The sequence below is a fragment of the Bombina bombina genome, chromosome 3 (assembly GCF_027579735.1).
Source record: "Bombina bombina isolate aBomBom1 chromosome 3, aBomBom1.pri, whole genome shotgun sequence".
Taxonomy (NCBI): domain Eukaryota; kingdom Metazoa; phylum Chordata; class Amphibia; order Anura; family Bombinatoridae; genus Bombina; species Bombina bombina.
This window is the reverse complement of record NC_069501.1, coordinates 862308661-862333890: the sequence shown is the minus strand read 5'-3', so window position 1 is coordinate 862333890 and position 25230 is coordinate 862308661. Positions and strand designations below refer to the sequence as shown.

The 25230-nt window shown below is 36.2% G+C and overlaps 1 protein-coding gene across 1 annotated transcript in view; it reads right to left on the bottom strand.

Annotated features, from left to right (window-relative positions):
• UGGT2 (UDP-glucose glycoprotein glucosyltransferase 2) overlaps positions 1 to 25230 on the bottom strand; it is a 991813-nt gene that overhangs the window by 707568 nt on the left and 259015 nt on the right. The window contains exon 10 of the mRNA XM_053707835.1: positions 22914 to 22974. Coding sequence (XP_053563810.1) covers positions 22914 to 22974 — 61 coding nt within the window. The remainder of the gene's footprint in view (positions 1 to 22913; positions 22975 to 25230) is intronic.

Below are 25230 nucleotides of genomic sequence, written 5' to 3'. Positions count from 1 at the left end.
TACGAACCAAAGCCTGTACAAAACAATGAATATCAGGAAGATTAGCAATCTTTCTGTGAAAAAGTACAGAGAGAGCAGAAATTTGTCCTTTCAAGGAACTTGCATACAAACCTTTGTCTAGACCATCCTGAAGAAACTGTAAAATTATAGGAATTCTAAAAGAATGCCAAGAAAATTGATGAGAAGAACACCAAGAAATGTAAGTCTTCCAGACTCGATAATATATCTTCCTAGACACAGATTTACGAGCCTGTAACATAGTATTAATTACGGAGTCAGAGAAACCTCTATGACTGAGAATCAAGCGTTCAATCTCCATACCTTCAAATTTAATGATTTGAGATCCTGATGGAAAAAAGGACCTTGAGATAGAAGGTCTGGTCTTAACGGAAGAGTCCACGGTTGGCAAGTAGCCATCCGAACAGGATCCGCATACCAAAACCTGTGAGGCCATGCTGGAGCAACCAGCAGTACAAACGAACGCTCCTTTAAAATCTTGGAGATCACTCTTGGAAGAAGAACTAGAGGTGGAAAGATATAGGCAGGATGATATCTCCAAGGAAGTGACAATGCATCCATTGCCTCCGCCTGAGGATCCCTGGATCTGGACAGATACCTGGGAAGCTTCTTGTTTAGATGAGAAGCCATCAGATCTATTTCTGGAAGTCCCCAGATTTTAACAATCTGAAGAAAAACTTCTGGGTGAAGAGACCATTAACCCGGATGCAACGTCTGGCGGCTGAGATAATCCGCTTCCCAATTGTCTATACCTGGGATGTGAACCGCAGAAATTAGACAAGAGCTGGATTCCGCCCATACGAGTATTCGAGATACTTCTTTCATAGCCAGAGGACTGTGAGTCCCTCCTTGATAATTGACATATGCCACGGTTGTGATATTGTCCGTCTGAAAACAAATGAACGATTCTCTCTTCAGAAGAGGCCACGACTGAAGAGCTCTGAAAATCGCACGGAGTTCCAAAATGTTGATTGGTAATATCGCCTCCTGAGATTCCCTAACCCCCTGTGCTGTCAGAGACCCCCATACAGCTCCCCAACCTGTCAGACTCGCATCTGTTGAGATCACAGTCCAGGTTGGAAGAACAAAAGAAGCCCCCTGAACTAAACGATGGTGGTCTGTCCACCACGTCAGAGAGTGTCGTACAATCGGTTTTAAAGATATTAACTGTGATATCTTTGTATAATCCCTGCACCACTGGTTCAGCATACAGAGCTGAAGAGGTCGCATGTGAAAACAAGCAAAGGGGATCACGTCCGATGCAGCAGTCATAAGACCTAGAATTTCCATGCATAAGGCTACCAAAGGGAATGATTGAGACTGAAGGTTTCGACAGGCTGAAACCAACTTCAGACGTCTCTTGTCCGTCAGAGACAAAGTCATGGACACTGAATCTATCTGGAAACCAAAAAAGGTTACCCTTGTCTGAGGAATCAATGAACTTTTTGGTAAATTGATCCTCCAACCATGTTTTTGAAGAAACGATACAAGTCGATTCGTATGAGATTCTACTAAATGTGAAGACTGAGCAAGTACCAAGATATCGACCAAATAAGAAAATACCACAATACCCTGTTCTCTGATTACAGATAGCAGGGAACCGAGAACCTTTGTAAAAATCCTTGGAGCTGTTGCTAAGCCAAATGGCAGAGCCACAAACTGGTAATGCTTGTCTAGAAAAGAGAATCTCAGAAACTGAAAGTGATCTGGATGAATCGGAATATGCAGATATGCATCTTGTAAATCTATTGTGGACATATAATGCCCTTGCTGAACAAAAGGCAGAATAGTCCTTATAGTTACCATTTTGAATGTTGGTATCCTTACATAACGATTCAATATTTTCAAATCCAGAACTGGTCTGAAGGAATTCTCCTTCTTTGGTACAATGAATAGATTTGAGTAAAATCCCAGACCCTGTTCCAGAACCGGAACTGGCAGAATTACTCCAGCCAACTCTAGATCTGAAACACATTTCAGAAATGCTTGAGCCTTCACTGGATTTATTGGAACGCGAGAAAGAAAAAATCTTCTTGCAGGTGGTCTTATCTTGAAACCTATTCTGTACCCTTGTGAAACAATGTTCTGAATCCAAAGACTGTGAATCGAATTGATCCAAATTTCTTTGAAAAATCGTAATCTGCCCCCTACCAGCTGCGCTGGAATGAGGGCCGCACCTTCATGTGGACTTGGGAGCTGGCTTTGGCTTTCTAAAAGGCTTGGATTTATTCCAGACTGGAGATGGTTTCCAAACAGAAACCGTTCCTTTAGGGGAAGGGTCAGGCTTCTGTTCCTTATTCTGACAAAAGAATTGAAAACGATTAGCAGCCCTATATTTACCTTTAGATTTTTTATCCTGAGGTAAAAAAGTTCCTTTCCCCCCAGTGACAGTTGAAATAATAGAATCCAACTGTGAACCAAACAATTTATTACCTTGGAAAGAAAGGGAAAGCAAAGTTGACTTAGAAGACATATCAGCATTCCAAGTTTTAAGCCATAAAGCTCTTCTAGCTAAAATAGCTAAAGACATATACCTGACATCAACTCTAATGATATCAAAGATGGCATCACAAATAAAGTTATTAGCATGTTGAAGAAGTTTAACAATGCTATGAGTATCATGATCTGACACTTGTTGCGCTAAAGCCTCCAACCAAAAGATATAGCAGGTCTAAGTAGATTACCTGAGCATAAATAAGCTTTTCTTAGAAAATATTCAATTTTCCTATCTAAAGGATCCTTAAAGGAAGTACTATCTGCCGTAGGAATAGTAGTACGTTTAGCAAGAGTAGAGATAGCCCCATCAACTTTAGGGATTTTGTCCCAAAACTCTAATCTGTCAGATGGCACAGGATACAATTTTTTAAACCTTTAAGAAGGAGTAAATGAATTACCCAGATTATTCCATTCCCTAGAAATTACTTCAGAAATAGCATCAGGGACAGGAAAAACTTCCGGAATAACTACAGGGGGTTTAAAAACCATATTTAAACGCTTAGATTTAGTATCAAGAGGACTAGATTCCTCCATTTCTAATGCAATTAAGACTTCTTTAAGCAAAGAACGAATAAATTCCATTTTAAATAAATATGAAGATTTATCAGAGTCAATATCTGAAACAGAATCCTCTGAACCAGAAAAATCATCGTCGGTAACAGAATCAGAATGATGATGTTCATTTAAAAATTCATCTGAAATATGAGAAGTTTTAAAAGACCTTTTACGTTTACGGGAAGGAGAAATAACAGACATAGCCTTCCTAATAGTTTTAGAAACAAAATCTCTTATATTAACAGGAACACCCTGAGTATTAGATGTTGATGGAACAGCAACAGGTAATGGAACATTACTAATGGAAATACTATCTGCATTAGCAAGTTTATCATGACATTCATCAAAAACTACAGCCGGTGGGACAGTTACCACAAGTTTACAACAAATACACTTAACTTTGGTAGAGCCAGCATCAGGCAGCATTTTTCCAGAAGTAGCTTCTGATCCAGGGTCAATCTGAGACATCTTGCAATATGTAAGAGAAAAAACAACATATAAAGCAAAATCTATCAAATTCCTTAAATGACAGTTTCAGGAATGGGAAAAAATTCTAATGAACAAGCCTCTAGCAACCAGAAGCAAATAAACAAAGAGACTTAAATAATGTGGACACAATAATGACGCCCATATTTTTTAGCGCCAAAAAAGACGCCCACATTATTTGGCGCCTAAATGCTTTTGGCGCCAAAAATGACGCCACATCCGGCGACGCAGACATTTTTGTCGCAAAACGTCAAAAAAATTACGCAAATACTAACAACTTCCGGCGACAAGTATGACGTCGGAAATGACAATATTTAAATATTGGAACATTGTGTCATATGATAAATCACTTGGGAGAGCTTATTCAGGTTGCCCCCTAGTAGGATTCCAAAGAGGCAAGAATTTAAAAACTTGCTGAATAGGGCAGAATCGTTGGACAGATATACTGTTATAAGCTGGGCAATGAAACCTGGTTGCTATCGTTCAGACGGGTATACTACCTGCAACTTCCTAATCATTGGTCCATCGTTTAGTCACCCATGAATGGGCAAAAAATGTAACTCTGAAGCATAGACTTACATGTACATCAGACATGGTGGTCTACATTATTAAGTGTCCATATAGGCTGACCTATGTAGGCAAAACGGAGCACCCCCTCAAGTAGAGGATAGCGAATCATCAATCTACAATAAGAACAGCCTTGAAGGAAAGTGATAGTGAACACCCCGTTGCATTACATTTCTTACGATCAAGACATACAGTGGTGGATTTGAGATGCATGTCCATTGACAAGCTAGTGAGACCATCTAGAGCAGGTGATGTGAAGAAGTTGCTCCTTCAGAGAGAGGTACAATGGATCTACAAGCTTTGGACTTGATTTCAACAAACAGGCAGAATTGTCCTGCTTCCTTGCCAAAATATAGTAAGTCCTGAACTGGGGGGTGACCTGTGACTACGGTGGTAGTCCTGTTTTGTGTCTCTAGTTTCATGCTTAGTGTTCTTTAACTGAATTGTTAACAATGGCAGTCTGATCTGGACATTGCAGGATGTCGAGTCCTTATGATGCACGTTTGCTGTTTTGGAAAGCCAGCTTCTTAACGATACACTGTGTGCCGCTGTTGAATATATATTATATGGAAACATTTAGATCCGTTATATGTTGTTATTTTGTTGCAACCTGTGATGGGTCCAATGATGATTGACACATCCAGATACACGCATTTAAATAAGCCCTTTTTTCCTTGTTTTTAATATGCCTGATGAAACGGCTGTGTTCGGCTAAGAAACGTGTTGCAATAAACTTGATTTTATTTCAAGATTCTTTTCTGGGTGTGCGCTAACCCTCATTCTTGCCACAAAAAAAAAATTCTTTTATATCCGTTTTCACAACAGCAGCACACAGAATATCATTAAGAAGCTGGCTTTCCAATACAGGAAAAAGTGCGTCATAAGGACCAACATCCTGCAACTGCCAGACCAGAATGCCACTGTTAACGAGAGTAAACAACGACGAGACGAGACCGCCACCACTTTCGTGAGTGAACAGCGTGCTGACCGCTGCAAGTGTCAGTCTGCTCGTATGCACTTTACTGAACAAAGTGCCACCATCAAATGTGAGTTGAATATATTTATACAAAAGATCCTGCTACACTATGAGGCGCCCCTTTCTTCTTTTTGTCTTCTATATACAGAACGTTTTGGTGTTCTGTTTATAAGAATAAATAGTTATGTAAATAGTGATTTGTTTAGATAGATTGTATAGTTGTGTAACTGGACGTGACGTCAGAACCTTCTGCAGAGTTGTTGTGGTGCGGTACCATGGCAACCGTGTGTTATTATTTGTAAGTGATTGAGTGTGATCTGAAGGTTGGAACCAATGTGGTTCATCTAATTTGCTGTGTAGCAAGAGCCCAATATGATTTATTTTAGGGGCATTATTTTATTTTGTTAATAGGGTTTTGTATATTTGGCTCAGACCCGAAGTATGCCGACGTCACTTCTGAATGCCACGAGATAGTCACTTGACATTCTGTTTAAATACAATGATGTGGTGAGTGAACTTTATACTGTCTTTTCTTCGAAGTATGCTGTGATACCCTTGACAAAGGTTAGTGCCTGGATCGAAACGTTGGGATTATGGAAGAATAAATAGTTACTAATGATAAGCAATGTTGTGAGGTGTGTGTAGTGTTTTGAGTATTATTTAGATCTCTGCACTGGCAGATATATTGGAATTGGGAATGCAATATATATAACACAAAGAGAAAACCCTGCACTCACTAGCAAGCTCTGAGCTAAGATTAAAAGCAAAAATGGAAAGGTTAGTTACCGCATCTGGCAAAATGGGACAAGCCCAGGTACCACATCAAGGTCCTTTCCAAAAACCAGTTTGTTTGGATTGAGAGCTTGCATTGTGTGGCTGTTTTAGGGTCCCAGGTTTTTGGACAGGACCTTGACGTGGTACCTGGGCTTGACCCATTTGGCCAGATGCGTTAACTAACCTTTCCATTTTTGCTTTTAATCTTAGCTGAGAGCTTGCTAGTGAGTGCAGGGTTTTCTCTTTGTGTTGTATTAATTTGTTTTGTAATTTCCCCTATGGTTCTTGCACCCAGACCTGTCTGGGGTTAACTGCCTGTGACTCTGGGGACAGCACAGCTTCTTGTGAGTGCCACTGAGCACCCAGGGCTGAGCATGTTGCAGGGTCATGGAATGTGTACCCGGTCCAGTCCAGGAGTGCAGTCCCCTTCCGTGTTTTATATATATATATATATATATATATATATATATATATATATATATATATATATATATATACACATATATATATATATATATATATATATATATACACATATATATATATATATATATATACACACATATATATATATATATATATATATATATATACACATATACACACACACACAAATACACTGAAAAGGCAAAATAGAGTGCCCAACAATAAAAAACAGTACTTATCAATAGGCACCCAACTGCTGGAGGAAACCAGTAGAAAGCCAAACCAGTGCTAAAACATAACAGCAGAAGATATGAAATAGGAGTATATCGAAGACCCAACAGGGGGAAGCAAAGGAAGGTCCCTGCAACACCCGTGGAAGGTTTATGACTAATTCCAATGAGGTGAAAAATATATCACTACACATACTCCCAATACATCCTTCCAACAAGCTCTGCACACCGAGTGGAAAATGGGCCTCAACTGAGTCTGAGAACCCCTCTCACTGAAGAATAACAAGCAAAGACAAGACTAGTTTCCACTAGGGTGAGGGTGGGTTTTATAGAGCTCTTGGAGTTTCAGAATCTTTACCTCCCTCTAGTGGCAGGGAAGAGTAACCCTAACACTTCACAAAAGGCACTTAAATAGCCAGTGATAAATGGGTTATTACAGGACAAACAGGAATGACTTTGAATTTTTAATTCCTGTCAAAAGCGATGTAAGGCACTTCAAACAGAGATTCTGATATACTAGGAAAATGACATGCATGGGAATCAGTGCTTAGGTTGCTGTCAGAAAATTTCTTTATTTACTGGGTTTATTTTTTTAACCTAAAAGGTTATCTGCAACCCCCCTTAAAGGGAATATATATATATATATATATATGTGAGTGTGTGTGTGTGAGTGTGTGTGAGTGTGTGAGTGTGTATGTGAGTGTGTGTGTGAGAGTGTGTGTGAGAGTGTGTGTGAGAGTGTGTGTGAGAGTGTGTGTGTGAGTGTGTGTGTGAGTGTGTGTGTGAGTGTGTGTGTGAGTGTGTGTGTGAGTGTGTGTGTTACAGCAGCTTTATTTCCACACCCTATTTCACTGAAAACACAGTCTACATTATGGGCATATTGCAATGAGTATTGTGTGCTCAGTTTAAGCACTGTACATGCTTACACGTCGTATGTACTATCACCAGCCTTTAGAGTATCCTTGGGGGTCCAAAGCATGCACATGCATTCATTGTGTCACGTTACATGAATTGAATTTTAAGTTAACAATAAGGTGGCATTGTGTTCCCTCCAGACTATAAAATTTTTTTTGTCACAATCCCCTCTTTGATGGCGTGCATGTGGAGATGTGGGCTACAATATTCAAGTATGGTGGGAATGCCCATTCCCATTGTTTGCCTGTATCGGCTTGCGAGAACATGCATGCTCAGAGGTCTGTCTATTACACCAGGGAATTCAGAATATGCTGAGACCTAGGAGACATATCTTTCTATATGTTTTTAATGGTAGTAAAGCTGTCACTACGAAAAGTGAAAAACAACAGGAAGCTTCAAAATGGCGGTTTTAGACATTTTTGTATATATTAAAAGTATGGAGGAACAGATTGTGAGAATGCCCACCTTATATAGACCTAGATTTGGAGTTTGGCGTTAGCCGTGAAAACCAGCGTTAGAGGCTCCTAACGCTGGTTTTAGGCTACCCCCGGTATTTGGAGTCACTCAAAATAGGGTCTAACGCTCACTTTTCAGCCGCGACTTTTCCATACCGCAGATCCCCTTACGTCAATTGCGTATCCTATCTTTTCAATGGGATTTTTCTAACTCCGGTATTTAGAGTCGTTTCTGAAGTGAGCGTTAGACATCTAACGACAAAACTCCAGCCGCAGGAAAAAAGTCAGTAGTTAAGAGCTTTCTGGGCTAACGCCGGTTTCTAAAGTTCTTAACTACTGTACTCTAAAGTACACTAACACCCATAAACTACCTATGTACCCCTAAACCGAGGTCACCCCACATCGCCGACACTCAAATAATTTTTTTTAACCCCTAATCTGCTGACCGCCACCTACGTTATCCTTATGTACCCCTAATCTGCTCCCCCTAACACCGCCGACCCCTGTATTATATTTATTAACCCCTAATCTGCACCCTCAACGTCTCCTCCATCTGCCTACACTTATTAACCCCTAATCTGCTGACCGCAAAGCGCCGCCACCTACGTTATCCTTATGTACCCCTAATCTGCTGCCCCTAACACCGCCGACCCCTATATTATATTTATTAACCCCTAATCTGCCCCCCCTCAACGTCGCCTCCACCTGCCTACACTTATTAACCCCTAATCTGCCGAGTGGACCGCACCGCTATTATAATAAAGTTATTAACCCCTATAATAAATAGTATTAACCCCTAATCTGCCCTCCCTAACATCGCCGACACCTAACTTCAATTATTAACCCCTAATCTGCCGACCGGAGCTCACCGCTATTCTAATAAATGGATTAACCCCTAAAGCTAAGTCTAACCCTAACACTAACACCCCCCTAAATTAAATATAATTTTAATCTAACGAAATTAACTCTTATTAAATAAATTATTCCTATTTAAAGATAAATACTTACCTGTAAAATAAATCCTAATATAGCTACAATATAAATTATAATTATATTATAGCTATTTTAGGATTAATATTTATTTTACAGGTAACTTTGTATTTATTTTAACCAGGTACAATAGCTATTAAATAGTTAAGAACTATTTAATAGCTAAAATAATTACAAAATTACCTGTAAAATAAATACTAACCTAAGTTACAATTAAACCTAACACTACACTATCAATAAATTAATTAAATAAACTACCTACAATTACCTACAATTAACCTAACACTACACTATCAATAAATTAATTAAATACAATTCCTACAAATAAATACAATTAAATAAACTAGCTAAAGTACAAAAAATAAAAAAGAACTAAGTTACAAAAAATAAAAAAATATTTACAAACATAAGAAAAATATTACAACAATTTTAAACTAATTACACCTACTCTAAGCCCCCTAATAAAACAACAAAGCCCCCCAAAATAAAAAATGCCCTACCCTATTCTAAATTACTAAAGTTAAAAGCTCTTTTACCTTACCAGCCCTGAACAGGGCCCTTTGCGGGGCATGCCCCAAGAAGTTCAGCTCTTTTGCCTGTAAAAAAAAACATACAATACCCCCCCCAACATTACAACCCACCACCCACATACCCCTAATCTAACCCAAACCCCCCTTAAATAAACCTAACACTAAGCCCCTGAAGATCATCCTACCTCGTCTTCACCTCACCAGGTATCACCGATACGTCCTGGCTCCAAAATCTTCATCCAACCCAAGCGGGGGTTGGCGATCCATCATCCGGTGGCTGAAGAGGTCCAGAAGAGGATCCAAAGTCTTCATCCGGGAAGAAGAGGCGATCCGGACCGGCAACCATCTTGATCCAAGCGGCATCTTCTATCTTCATCTTCATGTTCCGATCAGCCAATAGAATGCGAGCTCAATCTGATTGGCTGATTGGATCAGCCAATCGGATTGAACTTGATTCTGATTGGCTGATTCCATCAGCCAATCAGAATATTCCTACCTTAATTCCGATTGGCTGATAGAATCCTATCAGCCAATCGGAATTTGAGGGACGCCATCTTGGATGACGTCCCTTAAAGGAACTGTCATTCTTCAGTTGGACGTCGCCGGAAGAAGATGGGTCCGCGGTGGAGGTCTTCAGGATGGAGCCGGTCGTCATCGGATGAAGATAGAAGATGCCGCTTGGATCAAGATGGTTGCCGGTCCAGATCGCCTCTTCTTCCCGGATAGGATGAAGACTTTGGAGCCTCTTCTGGACCTCTTCAGCCACCGGATGATGGATCGCCAACCCCCGCTTGGGTTGGATGAAGATTTTGGAGCCAGGACGGATCGGTGATACCTGGTGAGGTGAAGACAAGGTAGGATGATCTTCAGGGGCTTAGTGTTAGGTTTATTTAAGGGGGGTTTGGGTTAGATTAGGGGTATGTGGGTGGTGGGTTGTAATGTTGGGGGGGGGGTATTGTATGTTTTTTTTTACAGGCAAAAGAGCTGAACTTCTTGGGGCATGCCCCGCAAAGGGCCCTGTTCAGGGCTGGTAAGGTAAAAGAGCTTTTAACTTTAGTAATTTAGAATAGGGTAGGGCATTTTTTATTTTGGGGGGCTTTGTTGTTTTATTAGGGGGCTTAGAGTAGGTGTAATTAGTTTAAAATTGTTGTAATATTTTTCTTATGTTTGTAAATATTTTTTTATTTTTTGTAACTTAGTTCTTTTTTATTTTTTGTACTTTAGCTAGTTTATTTAATTGTATTTATTTGTAGGAATTGTATTTAATTAATTTATTGATAGTGTAGTGTTAGGTTAATTGTAGGTAATTGTAGGTAGTTTATTTAATTAATTTATTGATAGTGTAGTGTTAGGTTTAATTGTAACTTAGGTTAGTATTTATTTTACAGGTAATTTTGTAATTATTTTAACTATTTTAGCTATTAAATAGTTCTTAACTATTTAATAGCTATTGTACCTGGTTAAAATAAATACAAAGTTACCTGTAAAATAAATATTAATCCTAAAATAGCTATAATATAATTATAATTTATATTGTAGCTATATTAGGATTTATTTTACAGGTAAGCATTTATCTTTAAATAGGAATAATTTATTTAATAAGAGTTAATTAATTTTGTTAGATTAAAATTATATTTAATTTAGGGGGGTGTTAGTGTTAGGGTTAGACTTAGCTTTAGGGGTTAATCCATTTATTAGAATAGCGGTGAGCTCCGGTCGGCAGATTAGGGGTTAATAATTGAAGTTAGGTGTCGGCGATGTTAGGGAGGGCAGATTAGGGGTTAATACTATTTATTATAGGGTTAGTGATGCGGATTAGGGGTTAATAACTTTATTATAATAGCGGTGCGGTCCGCTCGGCAGATTAGGGGTTAATAAGTGTAGGCAGGTGGAGGCGACGTTGAGGGGGGCAGATTAGGGGTTAATAAATATAATATAGGGGTCGTCGGTGTTAGTGGCAGCAGATTAGGGGTACATAGGGATAATCTAAGTAGCGGCGGTTTACGGAGCGGCAGATTAGGGGTTAAAAATAAAATGCAGGTGTCAGCGATAGCGGGGGCGGCAGATTAGGGGTTAATAAGTGTAAGGTTAGGGGTGTTTAGACTCGGGGTACATGTTAGAGTGTTAGGTGCAGACGTAGGAAGTGTTTCCCCATAGCAAACAATGGGGCTGCGTAAGGAGCTTAACGCGGCTTTTTTGCAGGTGTTAGGTTTTTTTTCAGCTCAAACAGCCCCATTGTTTCCTATGGGGGAATCGTGCACGAGCACGTTTTTGAGGCTGGCCGCGTCCGTAAGCAACTCTGGTATTGAGAGTTGAAGCTGCGTTAAAAATGCTCTACGCTCCTTTTTTGGAGCCTAACGCAGCCTTTATGTGGACTCTCAATACCAGTTATTTTTATGGTGCGGCCAGAAAAAAGCCGGCGTTAGTTTTTCGGGTCGTTACCGACAAAACTCCAAATCTAGCCGATAGTGAGGTCTGGGATCTATAGCATTTCTTAGATCTGCAGGAGTATCTCCTTGTCTGATATTTCTTTGTAGAGTCAAAGTCCTGCTAGATGACTACATATATTATATAACTAATAAGGTATACCAAAGCGCCAACTATACGAAGGCTGGGTCTGGACCTAATGCAATATTATCAAACGATTACAATAAACAATTTATTGAGTACACAAATAAGTTAAAAACATGGATACACATTTTTTACATTGGCTTATTGCTGTCGCAATATTTTTTTTACTTGACAATGCGTATGTGTTAAACACACAGTTAAAGGTCTTACTCAGAGCCTTACACATTAGTCACTATTGGCAATATGTAGGAGCATTGCATAGAATCAAGAACATTATTGGTTAGATAATATTATATAACTGACTAATATATTTCACCTATTATGTGTATGTGGTAAACACAAAGTTGAATTTCTGTTGTGAGCCTTATATTAAATTTGGAATTTTTTTGGAATATTTTTAAGAGCAATGTTTGCACAATTTTAAATGCTACAGTGGGGCAAAAAAGTATTTAGTCAGCCACCAATTGTGCAAGTTCTCCCAATTATGAAGATGCGAGAGGCCTGTAATTTTCATCATAGGTATACCTCAACTATGAGAGACAAATGTGGAAACAAATCCAGACAATCACAATGTCTGATTTGGAAAGAATTTATTTGCAAATTATGGTGGAAAATAAGTATTTGGTCAATATCAAAAGTTCATCTCAATACTTTCTTATATATCCTTTGTTGGCAATGACAGAGGTCAAACGTTTTCTGTAAGTCTTCACAAGGTTGTCACACACTGTTGCTGGTATGTTGGCCCATTCCTGCATGCAGATCTCCTCTAGAGCAGTGATGTTTTGGGGCTGTTGCTGGGCAACACAGACTTTCAACTCCATCCAAAGGTTTTCTATGGGGTTGAGATCTGGAGACTGGCTAGGCCACTCCAGGACCTTGAAATGCTTCTTACAAAGCCACTCCTTCGTTGCCCGGGAGGTGTGTTTGGGATCATTGTCATGCAGAAAGACCCAACCACGTTTCATCTTCAATGCCCTTGCTGATGGAAGGAGGTTTGCACTCAAAATCTCACGATACATGGCCCCATTCATTCTTTCATGTACATGGATCAGTCGTCCTGTTCCCTTTGCAGAGAAACAGCCCCAAACCATGATGTTGCCACCCCCATGCTTCACAGTAGGTATGGTGTTCTTTGGTTGCAACTCAGCATTCTCTCTCCTCCAAACACGACGAGTTGTGTTTCTACCAAACAGTTCTACTTTAGTTTCATCTAACCATATGACATTCTCCCAATCCGCTTCTGGATCATCCAAATGCTCTCTAGCATACTTCAGTTGGGCCCAGACATGTACTGGCTTAAAAAAGTGTTTTGTGGAAATAATTTTACCATACACAAGTATTAGAAGAGTGAATAAATAAAATATTTTATTGAAAATAAATATAAATATAAATATATTGAAACACAATAATGATAATATATAATGTGTTCAATATAATAAAAAATGTGTTGAAACCCAATAGTTGCTGGATACGTGACTCGGTGGCTGGATTCTATAGTATGGATATATATTTACTGGATGCTGGTTGGAAATCCAGTGAGCGCAATATACTTCAGAAAAATATAATAATAATATCAATAGACACTTAAAAAGGCTAAAAAAAAAGGGAAAAAATCGAAATAGTTCAGAAAAAATGAACAATAGAAAAAAGTTAAAAAAATAGAAAAAAGTAAGAAAAAATAGAAAAAATAAGAAAAAATATTTGAAAAATGTCAAAAATATATGAAAGAATAAAAAATATATGCAAAAACAATATGTCTGTGTAAAATTTACGTTCTAAAATTGCTGCAGCAAAAAAAGGAGGGGTAATAAAAACTGACACTTGAAGCTTTGTGTGCAATCAACTTCTTTGGATAAGACTGTGTTCCTGGATGTATATGTAAAGTCTCTAGGTTCCCACGTGGATCTTTTAATCTTCACAACAATCCTAGGAGTTATATATCATTTCCTGGAAAAGTTTATAATGTTGCTATTGTTGCACTATAGCCATAAAAACTTGTAATCCGAAAATTCTGATAGTGTGTATCAATTAAGGTATATATGAATCTTCTTCTGTAACAATGTTGCAAATTCTTATTAAGGTGCAATTCCTTTAGAAGCGGAGCAACCAATGTTGTTTCACAGGGGCTCACTTGCAATTTTAAGGTAAATCTCTTGACATATATTTATATGTGTTGCGTGAAAACTTTTCATAAGGGGCAAGAATTCTTTCTACAATCTTGTGTATGTTATATTATCTTCATAGACATACAAATGAAAAGAATTTCTTACCCGATCCTACAGTAGTTCTGTTTGCAGCGACGCCGATAATAGTGTGTAGCGGCGTTTTTCTCTGGACCGGAAGTAGCTGTGTAACGAAGGGTCCGATCCTCACATACCTTCCTTAGTGTCGGTAAAAAGGTGAAAAATCTTTTTCCGCGATCTGCCACGAAGCTCCTATCGTCCAGTGAGTTGAAGAATTTTCACTTTCAGATGGACGGTTTTGGGAGCAAAAGAAAACTATAACTGGCCAGTTATTTGCAGAGTAAATGCTGGAGCTGGTTATCTTCTACGCGTTTCGGCTTTAAGGACACAAGCCTTTATCAAGTATACCAGATCCGGCTTATCCCAGGTATTTAAAGGGTTTCCTGTTAACCCTTCATGGTTGGAACAAAATTTTGTTAACGTGTGCAAGTTACCTTGTAGTTATAGAAAGGTCATCACTTAATATTGCTATTTGTATCCTTTAATCCGTCATTTTGCCATCATATATACCTTTTCAATAAAATATTTTATTTATTCACTCTTCTAATACTTGTGTATGGTAAAATTATTTCCACAAAACACTTTTTTAATATTATTACGTTGATTCACATTATTTGATTGTATAATATTATCACTTTCTAACTTATTTTAAGACAGCTAGCCGTAGGCGCCACCTCTAACTCTTTTTGTCGTTCTGTCTAGCATCCAAGGTTGCAAATTTGTGAGATTTTTTGCAAACCTAGAGGTAGGCCAGTCTGTCCCACTAAACAGTTGATACACACCCCTTGTTTTTTGGTTTTACACTAATATCTCACAAGTGTTATCAGCTGTTTTTTCACATTTTAATATATCACGTTCACAATCACATTTATTCATTCACAACTGATTACATCACAACACTATTCCAAGTAACACAGAAGTTTTTCCGAATATTCTCTAGATACCATTTAGCAATTTTACGAAGCACGTTTTTTCACATTTTCTTATACTATTAGTAAAAGATTAAGAAATTAGTTCACATAAAAGAAATATGGAGATTTTCCAAATAAGAGATAATCTACTATCAGCAATTGATAATTCTATTGATAATAATGAACCAATCTCGTCTGAAATAATTAATTCTAATATAGATAAAACCTTGACTCTTGAAAGTCTTGAAAAATTACTTGTTAAAGAATTGAAAATTAAGACTGAACTAAAGTTTATGGAAAAATATATTAAAACTGGAATGGTACCGAGAGGATTAAGATTAAAAAAGGATTGCACCTTTGAATTGAAGACACCATTAAAAATCGAATGGTTTGATGTTTTAGAAAAAGCATCTCTGGACTTGATTAAAATCATTATCAGATCCAGAGAGAGTGCTATAAAAGAAATTAATGAAGAAATTTCCAAACATAAATTATATTTGGAAACAAAGAAAAATCAGAGCAATCTACAAGAAAAACAGAAAGAGGTTATTCATAATTTAGAAGAACTTAATAAAGATTTATTAAACATCAAATGGAATAAATTCTATAGAGACCAGGAAGATTATCAATATGAACAAATAACAGACACAGATCAGGAAATTACTGTACAACAAAAAAATAATAAATCATTATTCAGTAAGAAAAAAGAGAAAAAACTACAAATAGATACTAATGATTCATCTGTTGATATAGAAGAATTAGATACAGAAACTAGAGATAATAAATCAAGGAGACCCCATTTTACCAATGAGAATAAAAAGAGAGGAGAGTCTCATAATTTTAATAGAGATAATCAAAGAGAAACCATTCAAAATACTAATCGAAATTACTATAAGGTGGGTGAAAATCTGAGAACAAACACCTATAATGAAAATTATGACACAAAAAGAGATGAAGGTCTAGAAAGGAGAAGGGACCAGTCTAGGGAATTTAAAGTATCGTATGACAATAGAAGATCCAGACAAGACTATAATAAGGATTACACCCCTTACTATCCAAGAGGTAGAAATTTTAATAACAGAGAATATAACCCAAGATACCAGTCTCATTATAATAGAGAACAGTATAGAAATGATTCCTGGAATGATAGACAGAATGGGAATTATTATAGACAAGACTATAGAAACCACTGGAAGGGAGAGAATGATAGACAAGTATATGGTAATTCTTACAATAGACGAAAGGAGGAATATACAAATAGAGGTTGGTATGATGACAATAGAGGAGAATATCACAAGAGAATGGGAGAAAGAAAACAAGAGAAAACACAACAAAATTGGAAAGTACCAACATATAATAGATATGAAGTACTAAATCAGGAGGAATTAGAGTATACCTCTTCCAAACCTAGTTCATCGAATTTTTTAGAGGGGGGCAAAGAAAGATCTCACGACCCTCCAAAGGGCAAAAGGAGAAGAGAGGGAGTAGAGGAAGAAGAAGTAGAAGATTAAAATCTATAGTTACTAAACCTAATGACGAATTTACAAATACAGGTATCTTTAACATTAGTGATACACCATTAAACAAGGAACAAGAATCCATTTTGAAAAAAGGATTATCATTTGCCCCACATCTAAGCTTAATAAATTCGAACACCTCATCAACGTTAATCAATTTATCAGAAAATTAACTCTGAAAAAATACTTCATTAAACATCCAGTTTCCTACACAAACACAGTTAATCATAGCTACCAACATACAGAATTAAAACCCAAATCGACCTTTTTTCCTACACAAGAAAAATGAAATTTTGTACAGTCTTTTGAAAAATTGGTAAGAGAAGATTTGGATAAATTAAATATAAATGAAAATAAGAATATAAATTGGAATTTATCTGTGAGAGAAAAGAAAGTTCTGAAAGATTTGCAAATGAGAAAAGATATAGTAATTAAACAAGCGGATAAGGGGGGAGGAGTTGTTATTATGAACCATGCATACTATATTGAAGAAGCAAATAGATTGTTATCAGATATCACAACATATAAAAAAACTTAGGGATGACCCGGGAAATAAATATCAGAAAGAATTGATTAAACTGTTAGAAAAGGCTAAAGAGGCTAATCTACTTACTGAAACAGAATTTAAATATCTTTCCGTTACAGATTTTAGAACCCCAATTCTTTATTTTTTACCCAAAATACATAAAAATATTAATAAACCTCCAGGTCGCCCAATCATATCGGGGATTGAATCCATAACTTCAAACTTGTCTCAATATATAGATATCTTCTTACAGAATTATGTTAAAAACCTTCCCTCATACCTCTCAGATTCGACACATTTCTTAAATATTATTAAACATCATAAATGGGAAAAAGATCATATACTAGTAACCTGCGATGTTAGTTCATTGTATACTAATATTGATCATAAGTTGGGAACACAGGCGGTCAAAACATATCTTGATGGAGATGAGAATATGACAGACATACAGGGCAAATTTTTAATAGAATGTATTGAATTCATTCTTACAAACAATTATTTTAAATTTGAGGATACATATTACCTTCAAATCAAAGGGACAGCGATGGGCACAAGGTTCGCACCCAGTTATGCCAACTTATTCATGGGAATATTTGAACAAAATCATCCTCAATATTCACCATGGGGTGCGAACCTTGTGCTCTACAGACGCTTTATCGACGATATGTTTTTCATCTGGAAGGGGGACTTTGAACTCTTAAATCTTTTCATTGAAGATCTCAATACAAATACCTATGGACTCTCATTCACACATGAGTGTAGTACATTTAAAATCAACTTCCTAGATGTTGAAATAGAAGTAATAAATAACGAAATAAGGACACGTACTTTTTTCAAAAAAATAGACTCCAATAACTATATCGACTCTAGCAGTTGTCATCATATTAATTGGAAAAAAAACATCCCTAAAGGCCAGTTGTTACGCCTAAGGAAAAATTGTACTGAGATACAGGACTATGAAAAACAATCAAAAACTCTAATAGAGAGATTTGAGCAAAAAGGTTATGATAGGAAAAGAATTGAATTAATTGCAGAAGATGTGAGAAGTACAAACAGAGAAGATTTACTATCAAAGAAGAATAAAGATACTGATAAAAAGTTTGATATGGGAATTCCAATTATAACAACATATTCCACACAATACAAACTCTTTCAAAATATAATTAAAAAACACTGGCATCTTCTATTAAAAGATCCTATTTTGGGCCAAACATTACACAAACAGCCAAAATTTATTTATAAAAAAACTAGAAACTTGAAATCTATTTTAGCCCCTAGTGAAATTAAAAACACTAAAAATAAAATAATGTTTGATAGAGGGATATTAGATCAGAAGGGAGAAAAAATTGAAGGTTTTTACCCCTGCCATGGTTGCAAATCTTGCAAATATAGCACTAAATTAAAAAACATCAAATCTGACAAAACAGGGAGAGATTAAAATTTCTGACATAATCAGATGTACAGATATTAATGTTATATATCTGATCCAATGCCAGTGCAATTTAAAATACTTTGGTCAAACGAGTAGAAAACTCAAAGACCGCATAAGAGAGCATACATTGGCTATTGAACATGAAAAAGTTGACACTATCCTCTATAAACATTTCAAAGAAATACATCAAGGTAGACTAGAGGATTTTAAGTTCTGGGGCATTAGGAAAATATTACCAGATGGGAGAAGAGGAAATATGGGGAAAAAACTTCAGAAACAAGAAGCAGAATTCATTTATAACTTGGGGACATTACACCCCAATGGCCTCAATAATGAACTAGATCTAAATTTTCTGATATAAATTCCTATAAAATGATTACAATCCCAATTTCTAAACCCTGTACTTTAGTCAGACTAGAGGGTATTCTCCACAAACAGAATTATGATTTTTTAAAAAAAGAATTTTATAGTCATTATGAGTCATATGTACTAACCCTATATATCAGGATTTTTTTACTTATCATATATACCAAATTTTGAAAAAATAATGGTTAATCTCCTTTTATATATTTCTTTCATTATGTATATCATATGGGTTAATCACTGACACATTGAGGTTTTTATTATATATCCTCTCTAAATCGTTGGTGAATTGATATAATAATGGAGTATAGAGATGAATGTTATATGCCGATTGACAGGCTGGGAGCTCTCTCAAACCATTGATGAGCATACTAGTAATCGAATATAGAGTTGAATATCATATGCTCATGAGTGACCATTGGACATGTGGTGGCTTAATATCTTTAGACACTGGCTCAATATTTTTAGACACAGGCTCATTATATATAGCATATATATATATATGTTTTTTACATATATAAAAAAAAATTTTATATGTGTATATCCATTTTTTATTTAGTTCATTTTTAGATATATTTTTTTTATATATAAAAGTCTTATATATTTTTTCTTGTTTAATTCATTTTTTATCCTCTAGTTAATTTTTTTAAGGCACCTGGGGAAGAAATATAACATAATATATAATATATATATATATTTCTTCACATTTTTCATTTTTTAAAACCCCATTCCTTTAAGCTAATTTTTGAAAGAAAAACATCCATTCTTCATTATGAAAGTTCAATCTTTTCCATAAAGTATAATAAATTACTAACACACGTTTAAGGTATATATGATGGCAAAATGACGGATTAAAGGATACAAATAGCAATATTAAGTGATGACCTTTCTATAACTACAAGGTAACTTGCACACGTTAACAAAATTTTGTTCCAACCATGAAGGGTTAACAGGAAACCCTTTAAATACCTGGGAGAAGCCGGATCTGGTATACTTGATAAAGGCTTGTGTCCTTAAAGCCGAAACGCGTAGAAGATAACCAGCTCCAGCATTTACTCTGCAAATAACTGGCCAGTTATAGTTTTCTTTTGCTCCCAAAACCGTCCATCTGAAAGTGGAAATTCTTCAACTCACTGGACGATAGGAGCTTCGTGGCAGATCGCGGAAAAAGATTTCTTTCACCTTTTTACCGACACTAAGGAAGGTATGTGAGGATCGGACCCTTCGTTACACAGCTACTTCCGGTCCAGAGAAAAACGCTGCTACACACTATTATCGGCGTCGCTGCAAACAGAACTACTGTAGGATCGGGTAAGAAATTCTTTTCATTTGTATGTCTATGAAGATAATATAACATACACAAGATTGTAGAAAGAATTCTTGCCCCTTATGAAAAGTTTTCACGCAACACATATAAATATATGTCAAGAGATTTACCTTAAAATTGCAAGTGAGCCACTGTGAAACAACATTGGTTGCTCCGCTTCTAAAGGAATTGCACCTTAATAAGAATTTGCAACATTGTTACAGAAGAAGATTCATATATACCTTAATTGATACACACTATCAGAATTTTCGGATTACAAGTTTTTATGGCTATAGTGCAACAATAGCAACATTATAAACTTTTCCAGGAAATGATATATAACTCCTAGGATTGTTGTGAAGATTAAAAGATCCACGTGGGAACCTAGAGACTTTACATATACATCCAGGAACACAGTCTTATCCAAAGAAGTTGATTGCACACAAAGCTTCAAGTGTCAGTTTTTTATTACCCCTCCTTTTTTTGCTGCAGCAATTTTAGAACGTAAATTTTACACAGACATATTGTTTTTGCATATATTTTTTATTCTTTCATATATTTTTGACATTTTTCAAATATTTTTTCTTATTTTTTCTATTTTTTCTTACTTTTTTCTATTTTTTTAACTTTTTTCTATTGTTCATTTTTTCTGAACTATTTCGATTTTTTCCCCTTTTTTTGAGCCTTTTTAAGTGTCTATTGATATTATTATTATATTTTTCTGAAGTATATTGCGCTCACTGGATTTCCAACCAGCATCCAGTAAATATATATCCATACTATAGAATCCAGCCACCGAGTCACGTATCCAGCAACTATTGGGTTTCAACACATTTTTTATTATATTGAACACATTATATATTATCATTATTGTGTTTCAATATATTTATATTTATATTTATTTTCAATAAAATATTTTATTTATTCACTCTTCTAATACTTGTGTATGGTAAAATTATTTCCACAAAACACTTTTTTAATATTATTACGTTGATTCACATTATTTGATTGTATAATATTATCACTTTCTAACTTATTTTAAGACAGCTAGCCGTAGGCGCCACCTCTAACTCTTTTTGTCGTTCTGTCTAGCATCCAAGGTTGCAAATTTGTGAGATTTTTTGCAAACCTAGAGGTAGGCCAGTCTGTCCCACTAAACAGTTGATACACACCCCTTGTTTTTTGGATGTACTGGCTTAAGCAAGGGGACACGTCTGGCACTGCAGGATCTGAGTCCCTGGCGGGGTAGTGTGTTACTGATGGTAGCCTTTGTTACGTTGGTCCCAGCTCTCTGCAGGTCATTCACTAGGTCCCGCCGTGTGGTTCTGGGATGTTTGCTCACCGTTCTTGTGATCATTTTGACCCCACAGGGTGAGATCTTGCGTGGAGCCCCAGATCGAGGGAGATTATCAGTGGTCTTGTATGTCTTCGATTTTCTAATTATTGCTCCCAAAGTTGATATCTTCACACCAAGCTGCTTGCCTATTGCAGATTCAGTCTTCCCAGCCTGGTGCAGGTCTACAATTTTTTTTCTGGTGTCCTTCAACAGCTCTTTGGTCTTCACCATAGTGGAGTTTGGAGTGTGACTGTTTGAGGTTGTGGACAGGTGTCTTTTATACCGATAACAAGTTCAAACAGGTGCCATTAATAAAGGTAATGAGTGGAGGACAGAGGAGCCTCTTAAAGAAGAAGATACAGGTCTGTGAGAGCCAGAAATCTTGCTTGTTTGTAGGTGACCAAATACTTATTTTGCACCATAATATGCAAATAAATTATTTCCAAATCAGACAATGTGATTGTCTGGATTTGTTTCCACATTTTGTCTCTCATAGTTGAGGTATACCTATAATGAAAATGACAGGCCTCTCTCATCTTCTTAAGTGGGAGAACTTTCACAATTGGTGGCTGACTAAATACTTTTTTGCCCCACTGTATATCTGTTACATAACTATTTGTTTTAACTATTCATTTAGCTATTATTGTTGTATAAATTTGATTGTTTATACATGGATCCCTGTTTTTAACTTATTTGTGTACTCAATAAATTGTTTGATTGATCCAGACCCAGCCTTCGTATAGTTGGCGCTTTGGTATACCTTATTAGTTTCATCTTTCCATTTTGACAACTTAGGTGTCAACTTATCAAAGCCAGAGGTCTTATTTAGTAGGCGCTAGGTGTACTCCACTATCTATACATATATTATATAGATGGGTTTGATATTACCACTTTCATTGCATTAACTAGGATCGATAGTTAGATGATACAGTTAGACTGTTGCTGTATTGGTAACTCATTTATACTTTTTGCTCTACTAACTGATGCTGTTACCACTATTGGCTATCTGTTGATACTTCATATTTTATTTCATTTAAGATGAATTGCTTTGTTTCACAGATACAGTGGATAAGAAAAAAAAATGCACAAACACACAGAAAAAACCTTGGGGGTGCAGTATAAACCACCATGTGTTGATTGACTATGCTAGAAAAGATATCTCTAAAGGGACTACTACATACTTATTAATGCAAACAATGTTATTTTACTGCTATGCGGCTACCAGTCAATTGTTCATTAAACCACCACCAGATACGTTCATACACAAAAACAGAATATTAAGAAACAAACCTTTTGGTTTTCTTCAATCTCTCTTCTCATCTCATGGTTCAATGCAATTCTGGTCAGTGATCTTTTTGTTTAAAAAAAAAAAAGAAAAGAAAAAAACTTCAATTTTATTTCAGTCTCAATTTTAAATAATTTTCAAAAGTTAACATGAAAAAGCAACACCACAAATACTATTTCTGAATTAATTTAAGTTTTTTTTAACATATATTTAAAAAAAAAACACTTTTAGTTACATTTCACAAAGATGTGTATTTACTATTCACTGAGAAAACTGGTACTCAAGTTTAAGGGCTGTGTTTATTTATAAAACCAGATTTATAGTAACCAATAAACCATTTTGATCTACTGAACTTTGAAGTAAATATAAAGACCTCCCTGAACATGACAGTGTGGGCATCTAAACACACATATAAATCCCCTTACTTCCATAGTCACATCATTCATAACCAAGAAGAAAATATATTTGAAGAGCAGGAAAGGGGGTTGGTACTCAAGTGACTCTTGGGTGTAGGCAAAAAATAAAAATATTATTCCAAGCAGTAGGGCCTTGACATGTGAGTTTGAAGAAATGTATTTATTGGTAAGTATACATATGGTTCTATCTACATATTCTTACAGCCACTTGTAAAACCATATCAGTACTGGTGGGTTAGTACCAAAGCTGGGCTATTTGACAACAAATTGCATGCTCTATTTGAACCATGTAAGTTTAAGTCTGACATTCGTGCACCTTTAACTCCTACAAGCAGAATGTGGAATTAAGATGGCAGTGTCTGCGATAAATAAATATAAACGTAATTTTTTATGATATTCTGGTACTATCCATTTACAAAAACATAATTTATGTAAGAACTTACCTGATAAATTAATTTCTTTCATATTAGCAAGAGTCCATGAGCTAGTGACGTATGGGATATACATTCCTACCAGGAGGGGCAAAGTTTCCCAAACCTCAAAATGCCTATAAATACACCCCTCACCACACCCACAAATCAGTTTAACGAATAGCCAAGAAGTGGGGTGATAAGAAAAAAGTGCGAAGCATAAATAAGGAATTGGAATAATTGTGCTTTATACAAAAAAATCATAACCACCACAAAAAAAGGGTGGGCCTCATGGACTCTTGCTTATATGAAAGAAATTAATTTATCAGGTAAGTTCTTACATAAATTATGTTTTCTTTCATGTAATTAGCAAGTGTCCATGAGCTAGTGACGTATGGGATAATGACTACCCAAGATGTGGATCTTCCACGCAAGAGTCACTAGAGAGGGAGGGATAAAATAAAGACAGCCAATTCCGCTGAAAATAATCCACACCCAAAACAAAGTTTAAAACTTATAATGAAAAAAACTGAAATCATAAGCAGAAGAATCAAACTGAAACAGCTGCCTGAAGTACTTTTCTACCAAAAACTGCTTCAGAAGAAGAAAACACATCAAAATGGTAGAATTTAGTAAAAGTATGCAAAGAAGACCAAGTTGCTGCTTTGCAAATCTGATCAACCGAAGCTTCATTCCTAAACGCCCAGGAAGTAGAAACTGACCTAGTAGAATGAGCTGTAATCCTTTGAGGCGGAGTTTTACCCGACTCGACATAAGCATGATGAATTAAAGATTTCAACCAAGATGCCAAAGAAATGGCAGAAGCCTTCTGACCTTTCCTAGAACTGGAAAAGATAACAAAATAGACTAGAAGTCTTTCGGAAATTCTTAGTAGCTTCAACATAATATTTCAAAGCTCTAACTACATCCAAAGAATGCAATGATTTCTCCTTAGAATTCTTAGGATTAGGACATAATGAAGGAACCACAATTTCTCTACTAATGTTGTTAGAATTCACAACCTTAGGTAAAAATTGAAAAGAAGTTCGCAACACCGCCTTATCCTGATGAAAAATCAGAAAAGGAGACTCACAAGAAAGAGCAGATAATTCAGAAACTCTTCTGGCAGAAGAGATGGCCAAAAGGAACAAAACTTTCCAAGAAAGTAATTTAATGTCCAAAGAATGCATAGGTTCAAACGGAGGAGCTTGAAGAGCCCCCAGAACCAAATTCAAACTCCAAGGAGGAGAAATTGACTTAATGACAGGTTTTATACGAACCAAAGCTTGTACAAAACAATGAATATCAGGAAGATTAGCTATCTTTCTGTGAAAAAGAACAGAAAGAGCAGAGATTTGTCCTTTCAAGGAACTTGCAGACAAACCTTTATCCAAACCATCCTGAAGAAACTGTAAAATTCTCGGAATTCTAAAAGAATGCCAGGAAAAATGATGAGAAAGACACCAAGAAATATAAGTCTTCCAGACTCTATATCT